The sequence below is a fragment of the Microchirus variegatus genome (genome assembly GCF_963457635.1).
Source record: "Microchirus variegatus genome assembly, chromosome: 22".
In the NCBI taxonomy this organism is placed as follows: Eukaryota; Metazoa; Chordata; class Actinopteri; order Pleuronectiformes; family Soleidae; genus Microchirus; species Microchirus variegatus.
This window is the reverse complement of record NC_139823.1, coordinates 9,092,550-9,117,816: the sequence shown is the minus strand read 5'-3', so window position 1 is coordinate 9,117,816 and position 25,267 is coordinate 9,092,550. Positions and strand designations below refer to the sequence as shown.

General features: G+C 39.7%; 1 protein-coding gene across 1 annotated transcript; it reads right to left on the bottom strand.

Annotated features, from left to right (window-relative positions):
* bard1 (BRCA1 associated RING domain 1) lies at positions 1-19,999 on the bottom strand (the record flags this gene model as incomplete). Its single annotated transcript, XM_083908848.1, has 11 exons — positions 1-348; positions 1,667-1,764; positions 6,050-6,142; positions 7,375-7,507; positions 7,592-7,718; positions 13,178-13,350; positions 14,714-14,794; positions 15,948-16,984; positions 17,506-17,654; positions 18,305-18,361; positions 19,908-19,999. The coding sequence occupies 11 exons, from the start codon at positions 19,997-19,999 to the stop codon at positions 1-3; spliced, it is 2,388 nt and encodes a 795-aa protein (XP_083764974.1).
* Positions 20,000-25,267: the final 5,268 nt, after the last annotated feature.

Below are 25,267 nucleotides of genomic sequence, written 5' to 3'. Positions count from 1 at the left end.
TTAGACCAGTGTTTTTGGTTCTGGTACAGGGAGGAGCTGGAAGGCTGCGATGCAGTCAATAATCCATGTGGAGGGTGCGGACCATACCTTGCCTCGTCTGACCACTCTGGGTTTGTGGGGGCCCTGGGGGTCAAAAATGATGTACTGGGTGCAGAGGGCCTGGTCAGAACCTGGCAGAGCATGATAGGCAGCAGCACTCAGGGTTTGTGTCACATCACTGTCAGGCTTAGGCTGTCGGCTCAGGAGTTGACCTCCACCCTCCCGCAGCAGCTTAGTGAGCTCGTCCTTGGTAGGAGCCTTAAAGGAGCCCAGGAGGAAGAAGAAACAGCCATCGAAGAGTGGAGGGAGCTACAAAAGATGATGATTTACAAAGAAGAAATTCAAGAACTCTGAATTTGGTGATTTCTTAGCAGAGGAAGGTACCTGTGTCTATTGTCAGACTGAATCAAATATTGTTAGTATGCCAGCACAGGGATTGTGCCTCAGTCCTTGGGAGAGCAGGAAGACTTAAGTCTCCTCTTCTTTTTATGATGAAGCTCAAAGCTGAATAATTCCTATGCCACTAAATCTAGGTTCTCATTTTACCAAGAGCCTGTGTACATAAATGCTCTGTATTTACTACGTTACTGCAGAGCCAAAGACATTTTTACCAAGTTGTTCTTCAGAAGCACTAAATGTTGCTGTTTAAAGCAGCAGTGAATCTGGCTTCATTCGCTGCAGTCATTATGTAAACCTCAGAGCTTCAGGCTGTGAGGTGACTTGTAAGATTGTTCTTTGGTGACACGTTGATTTGAATTCTGCTTTCAGCTCAAGAAGAAGAAGAAAAAATCTTATGGCCTATGGACACTGTGCAGACATGATGCTCTGGTTGGGTATTGGGAGTCAGACATTCTCATGCTAGAAATACTCAATAGTTTCGGCAAGCGGTGGCACCTGATTTGAGCATGTGGCAGACAAGATAGGGCATAGAATGCATAGCAGTGTCCAAACCTCAGGCTTAATTTATTTTGTATTTAAATGTCAGTGTCTCTTATTATGAGAGACACCATCAACACACTAAATCACACGCTGCACATCTTCCTGATAATGGTCTGCTCTGTTCCTGAATAAGCGTCATCAGCAGACTTTGTACTGAGGAGCTGGCAGAGTAACTTTCAGTTTAACATCCAGTACAAGTGATTCCAACATTTGCCATATGTTCTGCCATACAGCTCCTCTGGGTTATGCTACAAAAGTTCAGGGTTACAGTTGGTTTGTTTCTCAACGTGCTTCACGCAGCAAAACATTAATCAAAACATTCTGCATTCATGCCGTACGATATTATACAACATTTTTTGAACATTTGGGGACGTTTTATGGTCATAATATTGAAGCCCTGCTGAACTTTTTAGACTGAAGCCACAGAAAGTCGTTTATATTGTTGCCATAGGTGGATTTCTGCTAATCTATGTGGTTTAAATAACAAGTATAGACAAATATACTGACAAAAACATTATCTTCCATCACTGGAACATTTCTGATGTTTAAATTTGGATCTGTTTGTTTCTTTCTATCAATATAAACTGACTGTACAATACAAAACCATATCTGTAACCACAAATTAGCTTATTTAAGAAGTCAAGGACAGCAGCTCTTAATTCACATATAGCACTTGTGTAACATTTACCAAGCTCAATCTGTTGATGCGACTGCGCTGCGGACCTTCTCCTGCTTCATGCTCAGTTTCGGGCATCCATTGGCCTGCCTGCAGACACGCCTCCACCCCTGGCATCAAAGAGAGAAAGAACAACAGAGCCACGGCACAATTATGTTGATTTGAAAGAGTGCGACAAGGCACAAACACAAATGACAAGGAGGACGACAAAACCTGACCGCTTTATCACAATCAGTTGGAAGGTTTCAAGTATTGGCAAAGCTGTGGCTGTTGACAGCAAAAGATGCCCAAAGCATAATGGAGTTAATGATGCGACGCTCATTTTAAGGGTCTTGAGCTTAAGCAGAAATCAAGCACCATCGCTTTATGCCTCCAGAAATTTAACCGAGTCAAGCTGGAACAGTGCGACTGTCAGCATCCCGGCTTTTCTGAGTGAAGAGGAAAAACCTTAGTATTCAGTCTCTACAGAGAGAAAGTTTCCAAACTACAGGCAGATATAGACGGGATCACGTATTTTAATGACCCTGCTGGTGTCACGGATTAAATTTTTTTATATATATGCTCCTGAAAAAGACTTGTTCTCAGTGAGTGTTCTGTCACTCAGAGTCATGTTGTGGAGGAAGAGTTTCAAATTTGAACACTTTCAAAACTAGTTGTGGGTTAGAGGAAGAAAATATCAACAATGTCAGCGAGATCTGAGCTTAAAGAGACACGTTTAAATGCAGAGTATTTCTAACCGCATTTCCTCACCAATGACAGATTAAAAAAATAAATAAATAAAATAAAACCACAGGTCTAAGACTCATCGTCGAGGTACCTACACATTCTACATTTCACCACATCCAAACAACCAAGTAATTAATTACAACTTCAGTTGCAGTTCAGTGTTCGACGTCGTCGCTTCCATGCGACGGCAAGATAAGGCGACACGAAAAGATTAGGCCGTGTGAGTGTGTGACAATGCAGCTCCTGCCGTTAAGTAGTAAATTACACACATTCATATAGCCTCTAGAGGGTGGAGTTAAATTACATTTCTTCATTTCCCTTAATTAGAGCATTCATTTTCTGGGACTCTGCCAGAAACTTGGGCTGAGAGGAGGGGCAATATGCGGGTTAATCACTCTGGACGACGCTGAGAAGTCATTAGCATGTTCGCTAATTACCTTCATATAGACTTAAAGTGGAACACATCGAAAAACCCTTTCGCTCCTCGAGTTAATGAATAAGTGAACGGTTAGATGAACCCACCTCTTCGATTAAGCAGGAGACCGAGCGGAACTATGATTTCGTTATTAAAATCAACCATTACAAAATAGGTTTTGACAAGTATGACTTTTTCTGAAGGTCAACGCCGATACTTTGACGCACTCACCATCTATGCTAAATAAAAAAAAGAATTGCGATTGCAAAAGAAGCGAAACACCAGCCACAGTGGAGACCCCGGTTCAACTTCACTCTCAAATAACAGTGTGTCTGACAGGAGCCGCGTTCGTCCCTGAGCAGCCAAGTATTGGGGTGAAGGACACGGATGCTTGTAACCTCCATGTGTCAGCACTGGGTGAAGCATTGACAAACATCTAAGTACAGAGAAAAAAAAGCTTTACAGATTAAGAAAAAAAAGAGAGTAAAACATTTGGGGTTTTCCACCAAATAGTGGGATTATAAAATCAATCTTAGTTTGTGTGTCGGCATTGAACTGGGTCAGTACATATTTAGTTAGTCTACCTTAGCGATTAGACTGAAGGAAAGAATAAACACGCTTAAATATTGGGCTTAAAATGTGTGGTTTCATTTCTCTCTCTTTCAACTTTTATACCAAACTAGACCAAAACTTCTGTCTCCAGCTCAGAGAAAAATACATTCTCTAAGTGCATTTCTCCCAAAAAAAAGTTGCATGACGGATAAAAGGCTTTTGATCAACATTTGATCTTTCATGAAAGCTCAGCTGAGGCTTTTAGCAAGAATGGAGTCCCATTAAAAACGGGGATAAAGTTGATTTTCATGATGGATCTCAAATAGAACAGTGAGGCTGCTTTTCCAAGGGAAATGTGTCGCGGAGGAAGCACAGAAGCAATGAAGAGGTAAAAACCTTGGCCTGGCTGACAGCGATGACACACAAAGGCAGGTGACAGCGAGAGCTCAGCTGCGTGTGTGTGTGTGCTCACCCATATACACAAGGACAGTGACAGATAGGACGGCACAGTGACTGTCATGGAGCAGACAAGCCGTGTCAAGTGCTCAGCCTGCGTGGCGAGTAGGAGGGGCAGACTGTGGTCCAGACACCAAATCTTACACAGCGAAACATCCGCATACTTCAATACACACATTCGAAATGTGGAACATCTTTCTTGCAAAGAGGGAGATAAGTGTGTATAACATTTTTTTTACTCAACACACGCACAGTGAGGAGCACAACAAGGTGCCGGAATACTCTTTGACAGCTAGTCTCGATTTACTTCCCCTGAAGGCCTCCCTCTGTTGACATGGTTTGACAATGATCAGAAATTTCCATCTTCCTGTGACTCAAACACCAAAATAGAGCCAACTATCTTTTGATCACATGTGATATCAAATCCTTTCAGCAGTTTGATTCCCTAATCCCCTCCCGTAGTCACCCACCTGCTGTTTTTTTTGCATGTTGCAAAAATACTGTATTAAAGCAGTATATAGTATTTAGAAATTCAAGTTCCTATACCCAACATGATGAGCAATTGATGAGGAATTACTCGCATCAAATCATTTTTATATCCCTCATTGCAGCCAGGAGAATACTTAAAGTGGACATATTATATCATATCCCCTATTTCTACAACTTGTTCCCTGGTGTCCTAATGAACATGTTTGTGACATACTTTGGTCAAAATACCATAAGGATGAAGCACCACAGCAGTTCAATCACGCTGCCAAAACAGCCCTCTTTAGCAGTATCTATTAAAAAAAAAAAAAAAAAAGAGTAAAACTAATCTTAAGGGACAGGAAATTACATCAGCCACAGAGGCTACTAACAGCAGTTAGCATTTGGAAAAGTGATAATTTGCAGGCTCTAGCAGGCACATTGCCGTCATATATAACATGTATCCACTGGACAGATAAATCCTCTGAGGCTGGAAGTTTGTGTAGAACGCTGTGCTGCACTGTGGAGCCAAGAATAGAACTTTTCGCGGTTTTCGGATACAGTTGGCCTCGCCAGCACTCACGCGTGTTTTATGGACAAAGCGGAGCTCCAAGAGACAACAATTCCAGGAATTTAGCTCTTTGTGGCGTCCCAGTGAGCACGGAAGTCAACATATCGTGTTTCATCTCCTGTACTGAGACTGAGGAGGACCACAAAAACATTAGCGAGTCATCTTTTTTCACACTTTGCCGACTGATAGGACCTCCAGAGTCCCAAATATAAGGATTTAAATTATTAAGAACTTGATTTTGCATTATATGGTACCTTTTACCTTTATTTGAAAAATGACAAAATGTTGTCTAATCAGAATATTATACAATAACTCCATGAGAGTCTTTTTCTGAGGCTGAGGCGGCAGGCAGGTAAAATGTTATTTGGGACATAGAGAAGAACCAAAAATCCATACTAAAGTTACTCTTTGCAGAGCACAATCCATTTGTTCTGCTTCCTGGTTCTAACAGTTCAATAGTTGTCCGACACAGATGGGATTACTCTTTCCTGTGGTTGGGACACTCTCGAATGACTCGGCACACTTGTCAAATAGAGATACAGTAACTACATGATGCAGTAACTACTTCTGTATGCTCAACCAAGCTAACCAGCTTTAGTTAATCGCGTCACATATGCAGATGTGTTGTTTTTATGCTCTTGTCTCAGTGCAATAGAGAGCCAGTTCAAGCAATACTTCTATTTTTTAAAGTGTTCCTTCAAGACAGTGAATAACAGAGGAAATAAAGGTTTAATGGAGTTTCACAGTTTTAAAAAAAGAGTATGGGAAATTAATCAAGCCGACATTTGCTTTTTATCTAATAATCAAACTATTAGGTAAAAAACATATAGATTAAAAGGAAAATATGATGTTAATTCTTTTTAAATTGATTGTCTCTTGTCATTTGAGTCTAAAAGCATTTGATTCACAAATTTGCCTCATGCTATCCTGAGCTCCGTTGATGGAAGAGAGTGTCAAAGCAATCTACACTGAATTAATGACCGTCAGGAATAAAGCACTGGGGAACTGAGCGCAATAAATATTCAAACATGATTGCCATTTCATTGTTGTGCTTAACTCCAATCCATCCTAAAAATCTAGGACACAGTGCTTGGAACATTGGGGATAAATGTGGGTACAGTCTGCCTCACTTCAGTGGGAAGTTAACCACATTCCAACAGCAACATTGTGTCAGACAACATTTAAAGTCGATAGCTCACTCCGTACTTACAGCTGAATCTGACAACCCAGCAGCCAGCAAGAATACCCAGGAGGGTGGAGTAGGTGGTGGGCATGTGTCCTTCTGGCACCACAACATGGCTCACTGAAGGAAGAAGACAAGACACACAGAAAAGCCAAATTGAAAATGAACTAATGAATTGTGCAGCAAATGCACGAATGGCTCCTCCTTGTGTATCTGTCAGATTCTCCAACTACACAAACTGAGACAACTAGACAGAGGGAGAGGAAGATGGAGGGGCAAAATAAACTGATTTGAAAGCAAAAATACTACATTTTATCCTGAACATACACGGTTGTCGGTCTCTCTCAATACACATTTAAATGTCTGGATCAGACAACCAACATGTACATACTTAGTGCAAGTCTCACTGTGTTAATAATTTACAGATGTCCATTACTGAAAACATTTCATGCAAACGCATAGAAAAACCAAAGCAATGGCATATTTAATACAAAATGCTTCAGACAAGGACACATAATTATAAGTTGATTAAAATTTAAATACAGGCTTACTGGCTCTTCATTCAACAAGTGAGCACCGTTGACAAGCACAGAATGAACATAATTATATCCCCAGGGCAAAGCCTTCTTATACTGTGAACTAATGGTGGATTTGTGTGGATTTGTCGCTTTGAATTCAAAACGTAAAACTCCGCAGTGTTCGCCCCCTCCAGTCAGAGAACGAGAGTTGTGAGAAACATTCGTGTTTTTCATTAGCGCTGATTCATCATCGTGACAGTACCTCCAAACATTTTATGAGGAATTATTTCAATTACATTTGCTCTCTGGCGTTCCCCGAGTCATCACTGTGCAACAGTGAAGGAGCTTCTGTATCACTATGATGTATATTCTAAAACCACTTGTTAGTTACTGCTGAACTTGCATGAGAGAGAATGCTCAAGTGCCTTCTCTTGGCTTTTACAACACAAGAGTGTCTGCGTACGACAGTAAAGCTTTTAAAGCTGGGCTCTGTAGGTATTGTTGAAGTCCATTCAGATAAAAAAAATTCCACCTCAAAGGTGATGCAAAACCCACTGGGTGGTTAAGTCTGAAAATTGTCCATTTAATACATCTTTCAATGGAGCCTGGGCACTTAAATAATGGTTGATTACTTATCAGAGTGTTTGGCAGTAAACAAACCTACCAGCTAAGGTCCCAGTGTAACAGTAATTGGCTGGTAGTGCAGTGAATCTGCAGTGTTGCTGCGAGACCGTGTGTCACAAATAACAACATTAAAAAGCAATTATATGTAATCTAAGGGGATTCGCTTGGAGGTTTCAGCTCACAGAGGAGGATGTGTCTGACAAACACTACCTGAACCAGAAAAGTTGTCAGCCCGCCTTCCTCCCAGTTGCTGCCCCAGTTTGTCCAGTTGAAACTGGACTGGCCGAGGCAACTTGCTGGGCAGAAACACCACAGTTTCATTACTCCTCACCGAGTCACTCACCTAGGAAAGGTACATAAGAACACATTTTTAGAAAGGAAAATCAGCATGTTGGCCTTACAAATTCCAAGAGACGTGTAAACATACCACAGAGAGACTGGCTGAGGGGCTAAAAGATGCATTTGCATTTTGGGTTCCCTCTGTGGCTTCTTGGAAAATCTTCATCATCTCCAGACTCGCTGCACAGTCTGCAGGACGTTTTCCATACAGATTACTGTTAAGAGCATGCAAAGGGGAAAGTGTGTCAGTTTCACACACGCACGTTAGCAGCAAGGCAGAGCGGCTTGTGACCACAGCGAGGGCAAAACATGAAATGAATAAATTATTAACACTGGCTACAGTTTCCTGATTTTTCTGAAACACCCAACTAACATTAATTGTTAAAAGGAAAGCGTGTAGTATATATATATATATTATAAATGTTTTACTCATGTGTTGAGTGACTGCTGGACACAGGCAGAGGTGAGACAGCAGTCCCTTGTTTGTTGGAGGTGGATGCTGATTGGCTGCATGAGTACAGCAGCTATTTGGACACCTCTCAGGTTCCTTAGCTGATGGGATGAGTAAAACATTTATAACTGTGTTTATAAACTACATACTAATGAGTATTCATGTGTTACAAATGATGAATTCAATATTTATTAATGCTTAACTAACGCTAATAGTGTGTACTTATTATAAAGCGTTACCCAATCACTACCATATTCTCAGATTCTATTCTATTCAGAACTTCAAATTGAAATTGTTTGGACTTGTTCTCATCTCTTCATTAGCAAGAAAAGTTGGTCCTTGATGATGTCCCAGCAAACGGCATATGTGACTTTGACAAGACAATGCACCAAAGTCAAAATATTACTGTATATAATTGCATCAGTCTCAGCAGATTATTTTTCTGACTGATCATTCAGGATTTTTGCCACTCTGGTGCTCAGAGAAAAAAAAAACAATTTGACGACGGTGTCACACACGGCTTGTTCTGTGAAACTGTGCATCCATGTGTGTCATTCACTTTTTGGAGTATAATTGTTTGATATGAGGCCGAAAATGAAATCCGTGCTCTACTTCACTCATAATACACAACATACCAGAGTCACTAGTAGAGAAAGAAAATTCGGTATTAAAGGTTTGCATAACATTACAGAGAAGGGCCGACGTTTTAAGATTCTTCAGTTAATGACCAAAGTGTTGAGTACCATATTCCTAGGGGTGGGAATCTCTTGGCACCTCACGATTCGATTACGATTCAGAGGTCAACGATTCGATTCTAAACCGATTATCGATGCATCTCGATGCAACAATTTTTTACTCTAATACTTTGCTACTCATTTAAAAGTAAGATAAAGCAACATAAATATAAATGTGGTAGTGCCCCCTAATCTGCCTCATCTGGTGCAGACAGCCCTTTTATTTCTGCGCACCGCCCCTGCGCTGTTCTTTTCTCCCTCTCCTGCGCCGTTCGTCGCTCCTGCGTCTCCAATCGCTCATTTGATTTTGATTTGATCTAAAGCCGCCTGGATCATTTCTCTACGTGTTTTATCCCCACATAAGAATAATGATCTTTATGACGGGGATGGAGTACAGTCGCGATGAAGTGCAGGTGATCTGAGTGAAACGTGGTGACAGACTCTGAAGAGCAGAGCGCACTTTTCATCGTTTTCACTCCGTGAAGCGTTAAATCGCTGTGTGAAAGAAGACGCTTTAACGCTGCAATTACGGGAATAACCGATGCATCCGATGAGCTGATGTCTTTAGTTAACTGCTCAAAGAGAGAGAATGTTCTCTGGTGTGAAGTGAATGTTGCGGGGAGTTCATAATCTGTGACGCACGCAGCCAAGTTTCACTTTTGCGCAGAGACTTTCCAGCGTTTAACAGGTACTGTGCGAATTATCGGTGCATCCCTAAATATAATATCTTTATTGACAAGAACGATGTAACCGTAATAATGACGCACTTGATAGTGTGACTTGGGTTTCAATCGGCACCTGGACAAGCGTGCGCTCCGCGGATTACATGGGGGAACGTGCACTCTTGTTCCCCGGTATAGAAAAAGCTGAGGTGTATAAAAAAATCTATTTCAAATAAATAAACAAGCAACGCAAAGCCTGGCGGCCCGCTAGGCTTATAATACACTGGGGGAAACCCTGGCTCTGCAGCGAGCGAAGCAAACAGAATGTTGCAGCAGGCGAAGTAAATTTTTTATTTTTTTTTAATTCCGATTATTAACTTATCCGCATCGATTCGGAATCGTTCTAGAGAGAATCGCGATGCATCGAAGAATCGATTATTTTTCCCACCCCTACATATTCCCATTATTAGAGATTCAGTACAGTCTTTTAATGGTGACACAATACACACTTATGTGTAATCAATTCAGGGATAAAACATACCACACAATGTCACAATTTCAAAATGTCAACCCTTAAGTTTGAGGATGCTGCCACAAACTACAATATGGTCACCTTGAAGAAAAGAGGTAGAGGAGAAAAAGAATGGGGGGAAAAAAGTGCAGGAGGAGGAGGAGAGGAGACGGATAGGAGAACCAAACCCGGCAGGTTGTCTCGAAAAGATTAGGCGTCAGCAAAGATAACACCTGGGGGACAATTAATAGGTCCACTGGTCCATAAAATAATTCATTTGGATTCCTACCCGAGCCACAAACACCTACACAAACACAAACAAACACAAATGTCCCTGATACTTATACATATGCACACACACACAAACACACACACACAAGTTGGTTTAGGCAGCTGTTCGTGAGAAGAATAGCTCAAGAAAACTAATAAAGCATGGGAAAAAAAAAATGTGCAGGAGGTAAAGTCACAAACGCTCTCCCACAGGCCTCTGCCTAAGCGCACCAGTGGGAGGATAGCAGTGGTGTTTCGAGTGGATACCCACTGTAACCATGATGACTGTTAATCCAACTGTGGGAAGGAGAATTAAATATGAAGTTCAAGCAGTACAGAAAGGCAGAGAAGTGTTGCACACTCACAGACTATTGAAATTTGTATGTAATTCAATCTACAGATGTGCATTTACAGTACATCCCTGCAGTGGAAGCCTACGGCGAGCATTTTAGGAATTCTATTCAAAATCCAAACTCGGCTTAAGATCACACAGCATCTAACGGAGCTTTTGAACAAGGCCTGGGTGTATTTCTAATCAAAGGGTTCATCAGTACAATTTCCATCTTTGAAAAAAATCCACTCCAAATTTGTCCTAATGGTTGGCTCATCTGTGCAATACAATGTTATATATTAATGTTAAAGTAGATTACACACATGCAGTTGCCCTTTTCTTGAAGGCAAACTGTTTCATATACATCTCCAACAAGAAGAATAAGAGCTGAAAATCTTCAGAGCTGTACACTCTGTTTTGATAAGAGGGGAGAGACTTCAACATTGACATTATACATGATGAAGTGCACTTGGAAGGCTGGAGAGAAAATGAAAATAATATCCACTCACTGGAAGTCAAAAGCAGCATCATATCAATATTATAAAGAAGGCGATTTTCCTGCGGTGTACAGACAAAAAGCAGTGTTTCTATTTACCTTACAACTGTGAGTTTTGGTGTCGAACAAACATTTGTTCCTCCAGCTTGTTTGCTATTTCTTAGTGATCTCTTATGACTTAAAATGTGAGTGTTATATTTATGAATGTGTGTGCAAGTGTTTTCCCTTCCTGTTGCATGTTGTATGCATGGAAATTTTTATAAGAATGATATCGATGGATTTGTTTCCCCATCGACCATTTGCAAAACTGACTTTGTTCGGCAAAGACATGTTAATGCACTATGTTATTTTATCATGGCAAAATGAGAGGATTTTTGTGATCAAGTTGTTTTTCTGACAGGACTTAGACTAAAGGAGTCCTGCTGTGTACGTTACCTAGCTTCTATCAAAATGCAAAAATTTGTTTTTGAGGTAAGGGAACGGCCAACTGTACAAAACCTTACACTAAAGGATTTGCCTCTTTTAAAATTCCTTCAGTATCTCTCATAGACAACATAAAAACTTGAAGAAAATAAGCAAACCGAACTCACCTTGAACCACATTCTTTCAAACTCGAAGTCCACACAAACAAAAACCCAGACAAACGATGATGTGCAAAACGTGCACGTCTATGCCCTAAACTGAGTACAAACCATGACATTAGGGATTGCTTTGCCGAGTGCATGTGGAAAGAAGGAGCCTGAGGCAAGGATTGTATTTATCTTACAGAGTCATGTCAGACTGGCCCACTCACTGACAGCTTTTTTCAATTTCAAACATGTTATAACGGTAAAAATGTAAGATTCTGCAATCAGGTCACATCAAAGTACATAGCCAAATTAAATTAAATGAAGGACAAAATTGATAACTTGCATCTCAGTGATCGTAAAGAGAGAATTAACAGACCAACACTGTGACCCCTGGTCAACTCCCCTATTGATCCCAGTGATAAACCAGCTTTTTTCTCCCTCATTACGGACATTGTGCTACACATCTACTCTGCCTCCACCGGCCAGAAATGCTGATGCAGCATCAACTGACTGCCCAACAAATACTCAGCATTAATCGACTTCTATGCACCTATGTACTGCACTACAACATGCCCTGTTCTTAATAATAAAGATGGTGCGATGACTCGTAAATGGAAACGCGATGATTTATTGAATAAGTGCAATGAAATAAAATGACTTGGGGTGTTTGTTAAATGCACACTGCGTAGTATTAATGGGTTTATATGACCCAATATCCACTGTTTTATACATATTATGTGCTCCTGCGTTGTCTGGTCGCTGTACAATAGTTTTTGTTTCATTTTCGTAGTGTTTCAAAAAGTCATGTAAAATAACATGTCACGGGCCGCTGTTGCATTGCCACTGTTAGCAGCGAGACTTACTTATACATTTGAATAAATACTAGAACCTCATCTGCTGACACGGAGAAAGACGACGAGGACGACATTTGACCGGCTGAGGATACCGTAGCACTCAGGAAAGGGAGGGGGTGAGCAGAGGAGCAGTTCTTTGTTGTAAATTTCAGCCTCTCCTCTAGATGTCACTATAAACTACTTACTTCACCTTTAACCATCTTGTCAACCATTTACACTGAAGAGTGAAAAATAACAGAGACCAGATACACTGAGCAAAAATATCATGGTAAAATAATTTGATTCAGTAGATGTTTTGACCTAAATGCCTCTGTTGGTGTTAAGACCTACAACCAATGACAGCGACAAAAAAGGTCCTGTTTGTATTACTGCTGTAATACTCAGACGTCAGAATCTGTCATAGTTATAAAAGAAAATGCCGAACCCAAACCATTATGATAAAAGGCTGTGATTGGCCCAACCTGTCAGAGAACAGATGGATACCTGTTTGAATGATGAGGGCAGTCCCATGTAAGAGCCAATAAACCAAAGCTGAAAGGTCTGGTTTTCCACTCAATGAGTATTTTTAGCCATAAGTAGAACATTTTTCAAATTAATCTAATTCTATATGAAACAGGGTTCAGGTTTTTTTCTCATTAATCAATAATAAGTTAACCATATTGGAAAATATAAGTTTTACTGTTCTGCACAAGATCCTTTTTTACAGGATGACAGACTACATGTACAGGTGTGATCCTGATTTTGTGGTTTCCCTTATACATTTTATATATACAAAAATAATAATAATAACACTTACAGCACATTCTGAGAGGCTCCCAGCTGCAGCAGCAGTTTGACGATGGCAGAATGTCCATTCCTCACGGCATCGTGCAGCGGAGAGTCGTTTTCATAGCCAGGTGTGTTCAACAGGGCTCCCTTTGAGATTAATGCCTCGACAACTGCCATGTGACCCAGGTTACACGCCTCATGCTGAAACAAAAAGGAACACCCATGACAAGTTATCACACTCTGCTTTGATCTGGTATTCCTGTGCTTCAAAAAAAAATCTAAATTCTCAACTATTTTCAATCACTATACTGTTTTTTTTCTTCCATATGATGTCGTTGGTGATGGAGATGCTTCAAACTGTTCAAAAGATTCTGATTATTTTGTGTGGAAACATACATTTGCTCTATGTACAATATAAGTACAAAAATAACAAACACTGTCAGGCATTATATTCCATTTTATATATAAATAGTAGATAAATTAATGTGAATGTTTGTTTCCCCTTTTCAAAGGTATATGTTCTAAATTCTGTGTAGCAAATGTAGTTTCAAATGTATTAATTCAGTAGTATTTTAAATAAACTGGTCAGATGAAGTGGGAAGTTAATCCTGATTCCAATTCATATATCGTCTATGTAGTTCACACACACACACGCGCTGTGGAATTATTTCATCCCCTAAACTACAAAAATATAAGATGAAGCAAATAACAAAAAGATACACTTGTATTGTTTTTTTGTCTCGAATTTAAAACCGTACTTTACAAATGTAAGATGTAATATGTAGTTTGTTATCACAGCTTCAGTCGGTGACAAACAGATTATACACAAGTGTCAAAGTTCTTATCATGCATGGGCAATAACTGAAAACAGGTAAAATGATGCTGAAAGTATATGCCTCAACAACAACAACAACAACAAAAAAACCCACATCAAACAGATATAAATTATTATAGCTTGTCATGTCAGTTCCACAGCCTTCCTAGATGTATGCAATCAGTCAGATATCAACATGTCAAGCTCTGTACTTAGTGGCAGCAATTTTCGAAAAGAAATCAGCTGCAAACTGTCAAAACTCAAATTGAAAACTCAGGTTTGAGTGGAGAATCTTGACATCGAGTTGCCAAGCTAACCACAGGAAGTAAATTGCTGACATAATACGGTGGAAAACAGTCTGATGTTCGATCTCTAAAGAAACAAACAGTCGCACAGCAGCAGCAATTAAGGCTTTGGCAGTGAGTTGTTAAGAGACAACTTCAATCTAAAGAATAAAAAGAGCACAGACTATGTGTTTTGGGGGTAAATCAAGCATTAAAAAATGCTGTAGTTACAGTGATTGATCCACTCGAGATTAGAAGCCATAACACAAACTACCACTATAAAGTCAAAGTAGAGAAAACAAAGGTGTTTCTGTGACAAACTGTCAAGTCATTTTGTGACAACAAAAAAAAAGGAAAGGGGAGAAACCCATGGACCATGTAGGAATATTATTTAATACATGTATGACTTTGTCCCAACGCAATAAATACAGCTATCAAATGTAATATTTGTTTAAATTATTCTTACCAGCGGGGTCCACCCAGCATTGTCCTTCAGGTTGGGGTCTGCTCCCTGGTCCAGCAGTTGTTTGACAGCTTCTGCATCTCCCTGAAGCACAAACCTGAGGTCAGCATTGCAAACTTGTTAATGCAACCCTTCAAACACAGCAGCTGATCCCAGTGCACCAAAGCCCCCGTCTATATCAATCACACTCCGCAGTGGGTAATTGATTACCTTGTCTAAGATCCAGAGGGGGATTACAGCTCTGTTTACAAGGATTACTGTAAAATGGTTTATTCTCAACAGACCAGAACATGACTGAAGACAAATCATCTGAAGACAAATCATGTCGGAGGCACAGGAACAGAAGAAATATAAACCAGCAAATGTGTGATTGGTGCAGAAATCAAAGAAATCAAATCTGGAACTTACTTTTTTTTTTTACATGGCATCAATAGCATTTCAAATAATGTTCTGCTAAAGGTTCCATATGTAAGAATGTGGCCAAAAACGGTTACTACATTCAAATTAAAAATACCAAGGTCTTTTAGGTTACGTTTTTTGACGTAACTGGCAACCCGTGGTTGCTCGACAGCCGAGACTCTACTGATTGCAGATTGGTAGACGGCGCCACATTCCAAAACATGATTTCAAAACATGAATATATTCGCAGTCTGCAAAATATTTTTTTATGCAAATAATAATGCAAATTTTGTCTGTACTGTTGTTATTGGTGAGTTCAGTTTGTTATATGAACATTATTCCTGAGTCTCTGTGACATATTGGGAGGATTTTCTGGCCAGTTGCTTTAGATTTATTACATAATGCACCTTTCACTTACAAGTACACACTATTAGCAATAGTTAAGAATTAATACATATTGAACTCTACTCTATTGAAATTTATAACACATGAATACTCATCAGTAAGAAATTATGTTTTGTAAAAAGTATGTTTGTTTGTTGGAGGTGGATGCTGATTGGCTGCTTGAGTACAGCAGCTATTTGGACACTGTTACTCAGCTGATGGGATGAGTAAAACACTTATAACTGTGTTTATAAACTACATACTAATGAGTATTCATGCATTATATATGATGAATTCAATATTTATTAATGCTTAACTAATGCTAATAGTGTGTACTTATTATAAATGTTCTAATTAAAGAATTAGATAATTTTTCTAATCTAGAATTATAGGGAAGCGACCAACATAAGAAGTTGAATGTAATTCAGGGGGGAAAAACTAAAATCATCACTACCTTTATAGCAGCTAGATGCAGGAGGGTCTCTCCCTTGTGGTTCCTCTTTATAACTGCAGGACTTCCTGGTGAGAGGGATTTTCTACCAAACGAGGGGCTCCGTCGTTGCTCTTCTCTGCATATGTTGTTGCTCTTTTCATTTCTGGGGCTAATCAATAATCGAGAGTTATGGACCACGGGCGATATCTGACCTGGAGATTTTCTCCTTCCACCAGGGGAAGCCCTTGGTCTTTTTGGCGTGGTCTCCAGGTTGCCGTATTTCTCCTCCGCCACGTTTCTTTTTGCGGAACGCTTTAAGGGAGAAACATTGTCCTGTTTTTCAGAATCACTGCTTGGCTTGAGGTCGTCCGCAGGTGGCGTCTTCTGCTGGATGACACCGTCTGACATGCTTTGATCAGCCGATGCTTGGTAATTCACTTCAGTGGTGCTGGCTCCTGCGGGGCTTTCCATCATGGTGCTCCTGCCAGAGCTGAGGTCATTCGTATTCTCCTGTGGCACTTCAGACTGAGGCTCGTCAGTGATGACAGTAGGGCTTTGGAATGAAACCCTTTTACTCGACCTCTTTGTCCCTTCTGCACAGTGCTGCTCCATTCCCTTTAAGGCATCTTCTTCCTCGGAGATTCCCCATCGCTTATTTATGGTCTCCAGCGTCTGCTTCTTTACCTTCTGTTTGGTCTGCCTTTGTGTGGTCCGAGTGGGTGCTTGCACCATGGCCTTCCTGCTGGCAGCCTTTTTTTTAGTTGACCTCTTACTCCGCTGTGTGTTCTCACTGTTGCATCTTTGAGAAGAAGAGCCAGAGTCTTGAGAGGATGAGGTGAAATTGTAAATAGACAGGTCCTGTTGGAGAGCAGTAATGGTGTCTGGCTGTGCTGCAGCTGTTTCTCCAGAAGACCTGCTGTCTGGTAAGGTGACCTCTGAAGCCTTCTCCACTGTGCAGCGTACCTTGCGGCTGCGGGGGCTGAACCAAATCTTGACGTTTTTCTTGTGTTTCAAGATTGGGCTCTCGGGTCGTGACTGGATCTCAGCCACAGAGGAATCTGCAATAAATTAAAAGTCATTGAATAAAAAACAATAACCTTCAACTACCCACTATGATGACTTAAGAATTACAATATTTGACGTGAAGGTTCACAGTGAAATGACAATTAATCATAGTTAAATTTGACAGAGGTAGAAAAGTACCAAAATTAGTTAAGTGCAAGTCTTTACTGTGTTAAATATAATCACAGAAAGCCACAGATTTGTTCACGCTTAACATGAGGTCTGAGAAAAGTTGGCTTACAGTTCTTTGTCAATGCTGAAATCTACTAGCAAACTAAAATGCTACCTTGGTTGACTGCACTGCAATTACTGTCATTGACAGGATACTAGATAGGCAATACAGAAAATAAACCACAGGAACTACTAATTCTGTCATTCATGGATTAGAATGGTGGAAACTGATAGGAGGAGGTGTGAGCAGAGGATCATGGGGGAGAGCAAATGAATAAGACACATGGATTTAAGAAGATAACTTTTAATTATGTTTTCAAGCCACTATATAATGTCTACTATCTACCTGCTTGGTCCACGGGATTGAATTGGGACTCCAAACCACAGAAGAGCTGTATAATGCTGCTCAGCTGTCTGTTGATTTGGATGTCCTTCACCCACGCAGGGCTGTGACACACCACACAGCCATCTCCTGCCTGGGGGCCAGCACAGGACCTGAGCAATTAACATTATTTGGATTAGGAATCTACTTCACAGTTCAGGAAAAATAAATAGGAGCTTATTGATTGACTTTTTTTCAAGACCAGTCAGTCATGAAGAGCGGGCATAAATTAAGGCTCTTGACACATTTGGCATGATTAACCACATACTGCAAGGAAACCATGCATACACAGTATTTCATCATCATACAACACAATTGCAATATCCTTAATTAAAATAACTGCATCTAATTAAAACCTTTTCCTAATTTATAAAATTGCTTTAATTTCCATGTCCTTTGTATGTATGGTGCATTTTATTATTTGTTATTACTACTGCACGTGTACACTTAAACAATTACTGCTTTATTGAATAACTGGCTATGCGGTTGAAAATAATCAAAATATGTTAAATAAATACATATAATAATCTAATTATCTGATTAATCTATTTTTTCTAATTATACAGATAATAAAATTCAGCAACAGGTCCTTATTGCAGCATTTGTCATAGGAAAGACACAAGTATTAAACAATAATAATGGTTACATTCAATGTTTAGGGTGCCATTGAATCAGCATGCAAAATATATGTAAAACAATATAAAACCCTTGCACAAACAAATATAATGGAATGAGCAAACATGTGAAGCCGATGTTGCCTTACCTGCACAGCATATGTTCACACATACCCAGACACACAGGTTCACTCATTAAATTCGAACTGAAAAACAAAAACAAACATGGTCAGTACACTCATACATGATCGGCTGACTCGGCTCCATCACAGCGAGTATCAGAGCACCCCAGAACGGTGTGCTCCTTAGGAAATGTATACTCAAATACACACTAACTGACAATATGAGGAAGATTAAATGTCACATGAACATATCTTAAATATAATGACTAGTTTCATGTGAGCACACATTGCTATGGGAAAACCTCATCAGTAACATTCTTTCTGGACCAAACAAAGCGCTGGGCAGTGAGGAGAGTATTAACCCTGCTGTCAACCCCTCTGACTAAGAGCATCCCAAGCAGCTGCATTACAAGTTGATTTGGTAATTGCATTGATGGTGGAGGCAGAATAAAGCAGTAACTGGGATTTCAGACCATGCACAGAGTAACAATAAGACTTCTGTACCTGAATCCACTAACACAGTGAAAAACCTCTCCTCAACTTCTTACAGACTCTTCAACCCCCGTTATCCGGCTGGATGTACTAGAGCAGCATCCAGAATGTGAAACAGCTCCTTCCGTATGACAGTCAGATACCTCAATATCTTGTCACATCCAGACACCTCACCTGAACTTTTCACATCTCTATCACACAAGCGAATGCACATCTACACCATGTGCAGCAGCGACTTTACTGCTATGATAGCAGCCATTTTAACTGCATTTACTCTGCAGTGGTCTTCATGCAACTCTCTTGCAAGGAAATGTTTACATCCACAATCAGATGTTTAACCGATGCCTTTGCCATTCATGTTTATGGTTTCTATCATTATAGACATCTTCTATTTAGTGAATTTTGGAATTGTAGATAGTCTTGTATTTTGACGTCATTGTGACGTGTCTTAATTCAAGTTCTTTAATGATTCTTAATTGAAGAAGATATCTTAATTTTCATATTTAGATATTTTCAGTTAAGCTTCAGATTCAGAATTAGAGCTGAATTGTCAACTATTTTGATAATCGATTTGAAGCGTTTTTCATTATTAAATCATGATTTCTGATTGTTTTAGCTTCTTAAATGTGCATATTTTCCTTGTTTCTTTCTTCCACATAACAAAGACATCATTAAAACTGAATCATTTTGGTTTGAGGACAAAACATTTCAGTTTTTTGACATTTTCTTACATTTTAAGGACCAAACCGATTAAACGAAAATAATCGTTAGTTGCAGCTCCAGTCAGAATGAAGTTGTAGATATCTGAAACTGGTATTGGAAACGTCTACAATTATTCGCAACTGAGTTGTAGATATCAATCATGACAAACGCCATACACATGAATGGCAAAAGTGACGTCATGCTGACTTCTGAAACCCTGATTTGCAGATCTGGAACTGTAGTTTTAACCACTAACAATGACGTCACATATTTGCAACGCTGAACTCATAGACTGACGTGTGATTGACAAAAAGTTGTGGCACACAAGATAAAAAATGACTGGGTTGACATTATGTCTAAGAAAAACGCGTGAGACGCTCCCTCCTGCCTTGTAATGAGCCAGGATCTCGATTAGTAGCTGCACATGTTTACATACCATTTGGAGCAAAGTAGCAGCTGGCGAAACCTCGCAGCCGCCTCTTTAGTGTTCCTCCAGTCGTTTGTCTGCGCGACGACATCGTTATCCATTTTAACTAGGGTTAAGATTGTTTTCCTGCCTCATCTGGTGTGAATACTTGTGTTGCAAAACAAACAACGGTCACTTCCTGGTTACTTGCATCTCCCGCCAAATTGGAGGGAAGTCGTAAATGTCGTCGCCACCGTGATGACGTAGTTTCCGACATGAAAGCGTGGGCGGTAACAAGTTACAGAATGGGGATATTAGTTTGTTAAAATTTTATATGGACGAAGATAATGTTTTATTTATAAATCTTGTAACTTTATATGAGTGTGTTCATACAAATAGATTAAAAAATAAACCAGTTTGAAAATCAAGACTTTATGAACTGATGACTCTAAAGGTTTAATTTTGAATGTTTTTGTCTTTTTTTGTTCTCTTTAAACAGAAAGATTATTCAAAAAAATACTCTTTTAACTGCGAGCTTACTAATATATTATCATAGCTTCAAAGCAATAATCAAATGCTTGTCTTTTTTTTTAAACCCACTGAATATGCAGACAATTGAGCTTGAATTAAGTGCTGCATCCACTCCACTCTAGCAGGATATCCACAGCTTCTCCAATAAAAACAAAACTCAAGTCCCTTTTTGAGTATGTATTTTATCTTCAGTTTTGCTTCAACCTAGAAATATATCCATTTAGCTCCTAAAGTCAAAAAGTAAATACTTAATGAAATCAACTCTAAACCACAGATTCTGTGCTCCATAAGAAAGGTATATTTGATAACGGAAGCAACATAGGAAAATAAAAAGCCACTGCATTTGAAAAATAGCTTTATTAGAATTGTAAAAAATAGTCTTGGTACATTCAAGGCCATTTAGACTGGTCCAAAGTAAGAAAGGAAAGACTGCATTAAATATTCAGTTTATTCATCTAAAAGTTAGAAATGCCCTTAGAGGATGTGTTAATAAGTAAGGGAAAAGTGCATATTGAGGATGTTTGTAAAGAAGATTTAATCCAGAAGGCACATTAACACATTCCCCAGAATAAACAAATGATTGTGTGATGGATATTGTATACTGAAGTGCATGAGTAATATAAGGTTAAATCAATCAAATTAAAGTGATTTTTCTAAAGTATAAATCTCAAGGAAAAACACATGAAATATCTACTGCTATTGATGTACTATGGAACAATATAAAGTAAACAGTGCATAGACAGAATAGTGTACATCAGTGCTTCCCAAATTGTTGGTAATCACAATTATTTTTGATCAACATTGATACCATGGTTATTAGTGACAATCGATATCATTAGGGATAAACTATTCTGATTTCAATGGTATCAGTGGTTTACTTCTATGTTGTATGATATGATATGTGTGGGCCTTAGGTTTTGCAAAACATTTAGGAGTTTCAATCCTATGTTGTCTATATGATTATAAAAGGTGTCCATTAAAAAAAAAAAGCATCTCTAAAATCGAAGGTAAACAAAGTAGTGTTGTTATGTGACTTGAAAGAGAGGAAACACTTCAGTTTTCAGTTTATAAACCTTTTCCACCTGTGCAACTGCTGTGCTGCTGCTAATTACAGGATATGTTCGATTTGGATTGAAAAAATTATCTTACTAGACTTAAAAAATGTCTGCTCTATGTTTCTACTGTCTCAAGGGAGTCCGCGTCATCACCCTCGTCGTCGATTGGCATGGTGTCCATGCCAATGTTCTCCATGGCAAAGTTGATGAAAACCTGTGGAGTTACAGAAACAGTATTAAAGAGCCATGATAATTCTTTAAATGTGCCATAAATCTTGGCTAACCTTGCTGAAGAGGTTTCCTCCCCAACCTCCCACTCTTTCTTCTGACTGTGGTCTCTTCCACTCCCAAAGCCCCAAGAGTGGTTGAAGAATACCAGCACTGGCTGCATATAAAGCTTATGAATTCTCTCCTGAACTCATATTACATTTATTTTCCCTCAGGCATACCTTCTATCAGTCTCCCTCTGCCTCCTTTAAACTTTCACTACTCAATCTTTCACTCTCACTCAGCTTTATTCTGTCACTGACTCCACTCCCACCTTCTCTCTTCCTCTCTCATCTCCTCTCCCTTTTTTCTGTCCCCTGCTCCCATCCACCCATCCCGACAAAACCTCACACTAGTTTACCTACTCGTTCTGTTTATGTCCTGTCTTTTTTTTTTTTGCCTCACCTCATCCAGTGTGGTCTGGCTCACAGAGAAGTGTTTGATCTGCAGAGCAGTCTTGTTTGACTCCAGCTGGTCGAAGATGTCAGCCACCCCTCCTGGAGCAACTGGTACGTGGTACTCCACCATAGTGGAGTGTTGGTCCTGAGTGTATGGGGAAAATGCACAAGGTGAGGGTTAAATATTCTGCTTGTGTGTAAAAGGAAAGTGTTAAATTAATAAATAAGGAATTCTTAGAGAACATATTCGAACATAATAGTTTTCGTGTTTGTTTTACTGACCACAAGTAGCCAAAATAATCAATGAATGTGTCTTCAAAACATAGACTATGAATAAAAATTGAAAAGTCATCTGGTTTGAAAAGCCTTAGAAGTAGGGTGTATGTACTGTACCTGGAAGTCTATCAGAGCTTATTTCTCACTTAATTTATAACATCAATAAACATTTTCTGAGGGGTTTTTCTGAGGAGTTCAAATCTCAATTACCAATTTCAGCTCTTATTCGATAGATGATGTAAATTTTGGAAATTGTGGTCCCATTTAGATGAAAATATGCACAGCACACACACGTGTGATTGACAGATCATCCAATAATCGCCTGGTTGCACACTGTCTCTAAATAAATAATTGCTACCAAATGCTTGCATTAGAAGCAATATCCTGCCACTTAAACTCTCCAGCGAGAAAGATTTACACATAACAATGAATTCCGTTCACTGTCGTGCAGCATTCCACTTCAATGCACTGTGTTATAGTCTCCTTAAAGCTCACCTTGAGGTAAGTGCTGGGGAATCTGCACTGCATGAAGACAGTGATTGCCTCGGCATCATAGGAGGCCCCAGCCAAGTACATCTTCACAGTGAACCCTCTGCCAAACCTGCACAAAGGAGATTTTGAGGAACAGAGCATGCCATACATGATATAACATATGTGCAAGGTGAGGCGGAGCACAGTAAAAACTGAACATTCAGCTGCACCAAGGACCACAGGAGGGTAGAGAAGGAGGATATGAAGGGTAGGAGAAGCAGTAATTGCAGGCTGAGCAAGGGTCACTAACCTGTTCTTAATGTGCTGCAGAGAGCCAAGGCATCGGAACTGACCTTTCACCATGATGGCAAGACGGCTGCACAGTGCCTCACACTCCTCCATGCTGTGAGACAGTGACAAAAGAGACAAAGACAAAAGGTCATACAAGGACCCTTAGAGCTAACACTAATTGGATGTACCTGCTGTCACACATAAATATAAATACATTAGCACACTTGATTGCTATCCTGATAACCAACAACATGTAATAAATCAAGCTACACTTCACTCTATGTGATACTGTGGTATTGCTCTAACCTGTGAGAGGTGAGGACCACGGCACATTTTCCTTTCACTTCTTCGGAGATGATTTTCCACAGGTGACGCTTAGTGCGAGGGTCCATGCCAGAGCTGGGCTCATCCTGTGGAGAAGAGGAGGTGTGAGAACATAAGAGAGGAAAGGTGAATTCAAAGATGGAGAGATCAAGGGACAAGGAGAAGCTCACAGCAGAGTGTTGCAGGTAGTGTGTGTGGCACATACAGAGAGAAAAGGGGAAAACCAAGGGCAGTGTGAACACGGAGGGAACACAAATGCACAACTGAAAAAAGAGAATAAGAGATGGGAGACATGTTGTTACGAAACAAAAAGAGGTGAAGGGAAAAAAATAAAGACAAAGACACAAGGCAGACGGAAATAAACGAGGAGGAGGGATCAACGAACGTATGGCGGGATTTGAAGACGAAGAAAAAATGAAAGAGAGGAGAGGATTTGATCGACATGTAAGTAGAAAAAAGCGGAAAAACAGTCTGCTCTGTCAGTGATATTTTCAGGAAAAAGCTGTGTATAGTTATTTTATTATTTGCTGTCTGATGGCAAGTAAGGCAATAAAACAAAACAGAAACAGCAGCAGGAACAGATGAATTCTCACCAAGAGCAATATTTGTGGGTGTCCAAGGAGAGCCAGGGCTGTGGAGAGCTTCCTTCGGGTGCCGCAGCTATAACCATCAGTAATGATGTTTCTGTGATAGTTGAGCTCCAGCCTCCTCAGGAGGTAGGAAACCACCTTCAAGGAAGAAACGGAAGGAATTAGGACAGCAACGAATTAATGAATGAATGATGTTCTCTAATGTCTTGTTTTGTCCACAAACCAATTTTTTTTGTTATATGGAGCAAAAAAAACAGAAATATTCACATTCATGCACTAATAATGCACTAATAATAATATTATTAGTGCATTATTATTGCTAATATTGCACTTGTATGGCTATCAGAATAGCCATACAAAAGATATGGCTATTCTGACAATATAAACACTCTTTAATCTATAAAAATCTGCTATTTTTAAACTTCTTGTATATGGATAATATGCCAAGTCACATGATTTGGACAATAATAGACAAGACAATAATATTGTAAATGAATAATATTTGTTGTTGTTTTTTTTCGTCTTTACAAATAGGTCTATTTCTGGAGAGAGGCAAAAGGAATTGTTCCACGTTTGGCTACAACCCGATAATCAATGTAGTACATGTGCAATGGATTAACTGCCATCTACTGCGTGTCATTAGGTGGAATGATTGCTCTGCGTGGCTGTATGAGCATCGAGGAATATCAGGCAATTTCACAAACCAATATGCTGTTCACTTGTTTTAATGAACGTGGGAGGTGAGGTCAGCCACAAATCTGTGGCTCAAGCAGATCCAAGCAACACTGGACCTTCACAGGAACTTGATTATCCATTTAATACATCAGCAAGAGGTCCTCTCTCTGGAGGACAGGGCTAGTATTCCACACAACACTGGTAGATTTACAGAAAGCTTATTTTTCTATAGCGCGTGACCCTCATCCTTACTGTCTCCTTGATATCCATGTTCATTTCTCGTACTACATCTTCCTACGCTGCCCAGTGCAGTGGCACACATGTATCTATCCGTCTCACTCCCATGAATATTTAATGTTGTTTGTACAATAATGATAACTTTGCTGGGCGACTGTATTAATCCTGTCCTGAGGCTGCAGCTTCAGAGAACACAAACTGACACGGCATGATTTGGTGCTTATTAGTTTGTCTTGTGTGTTAAACCACATTTAAAGTGAGATCGAAAAACCCTA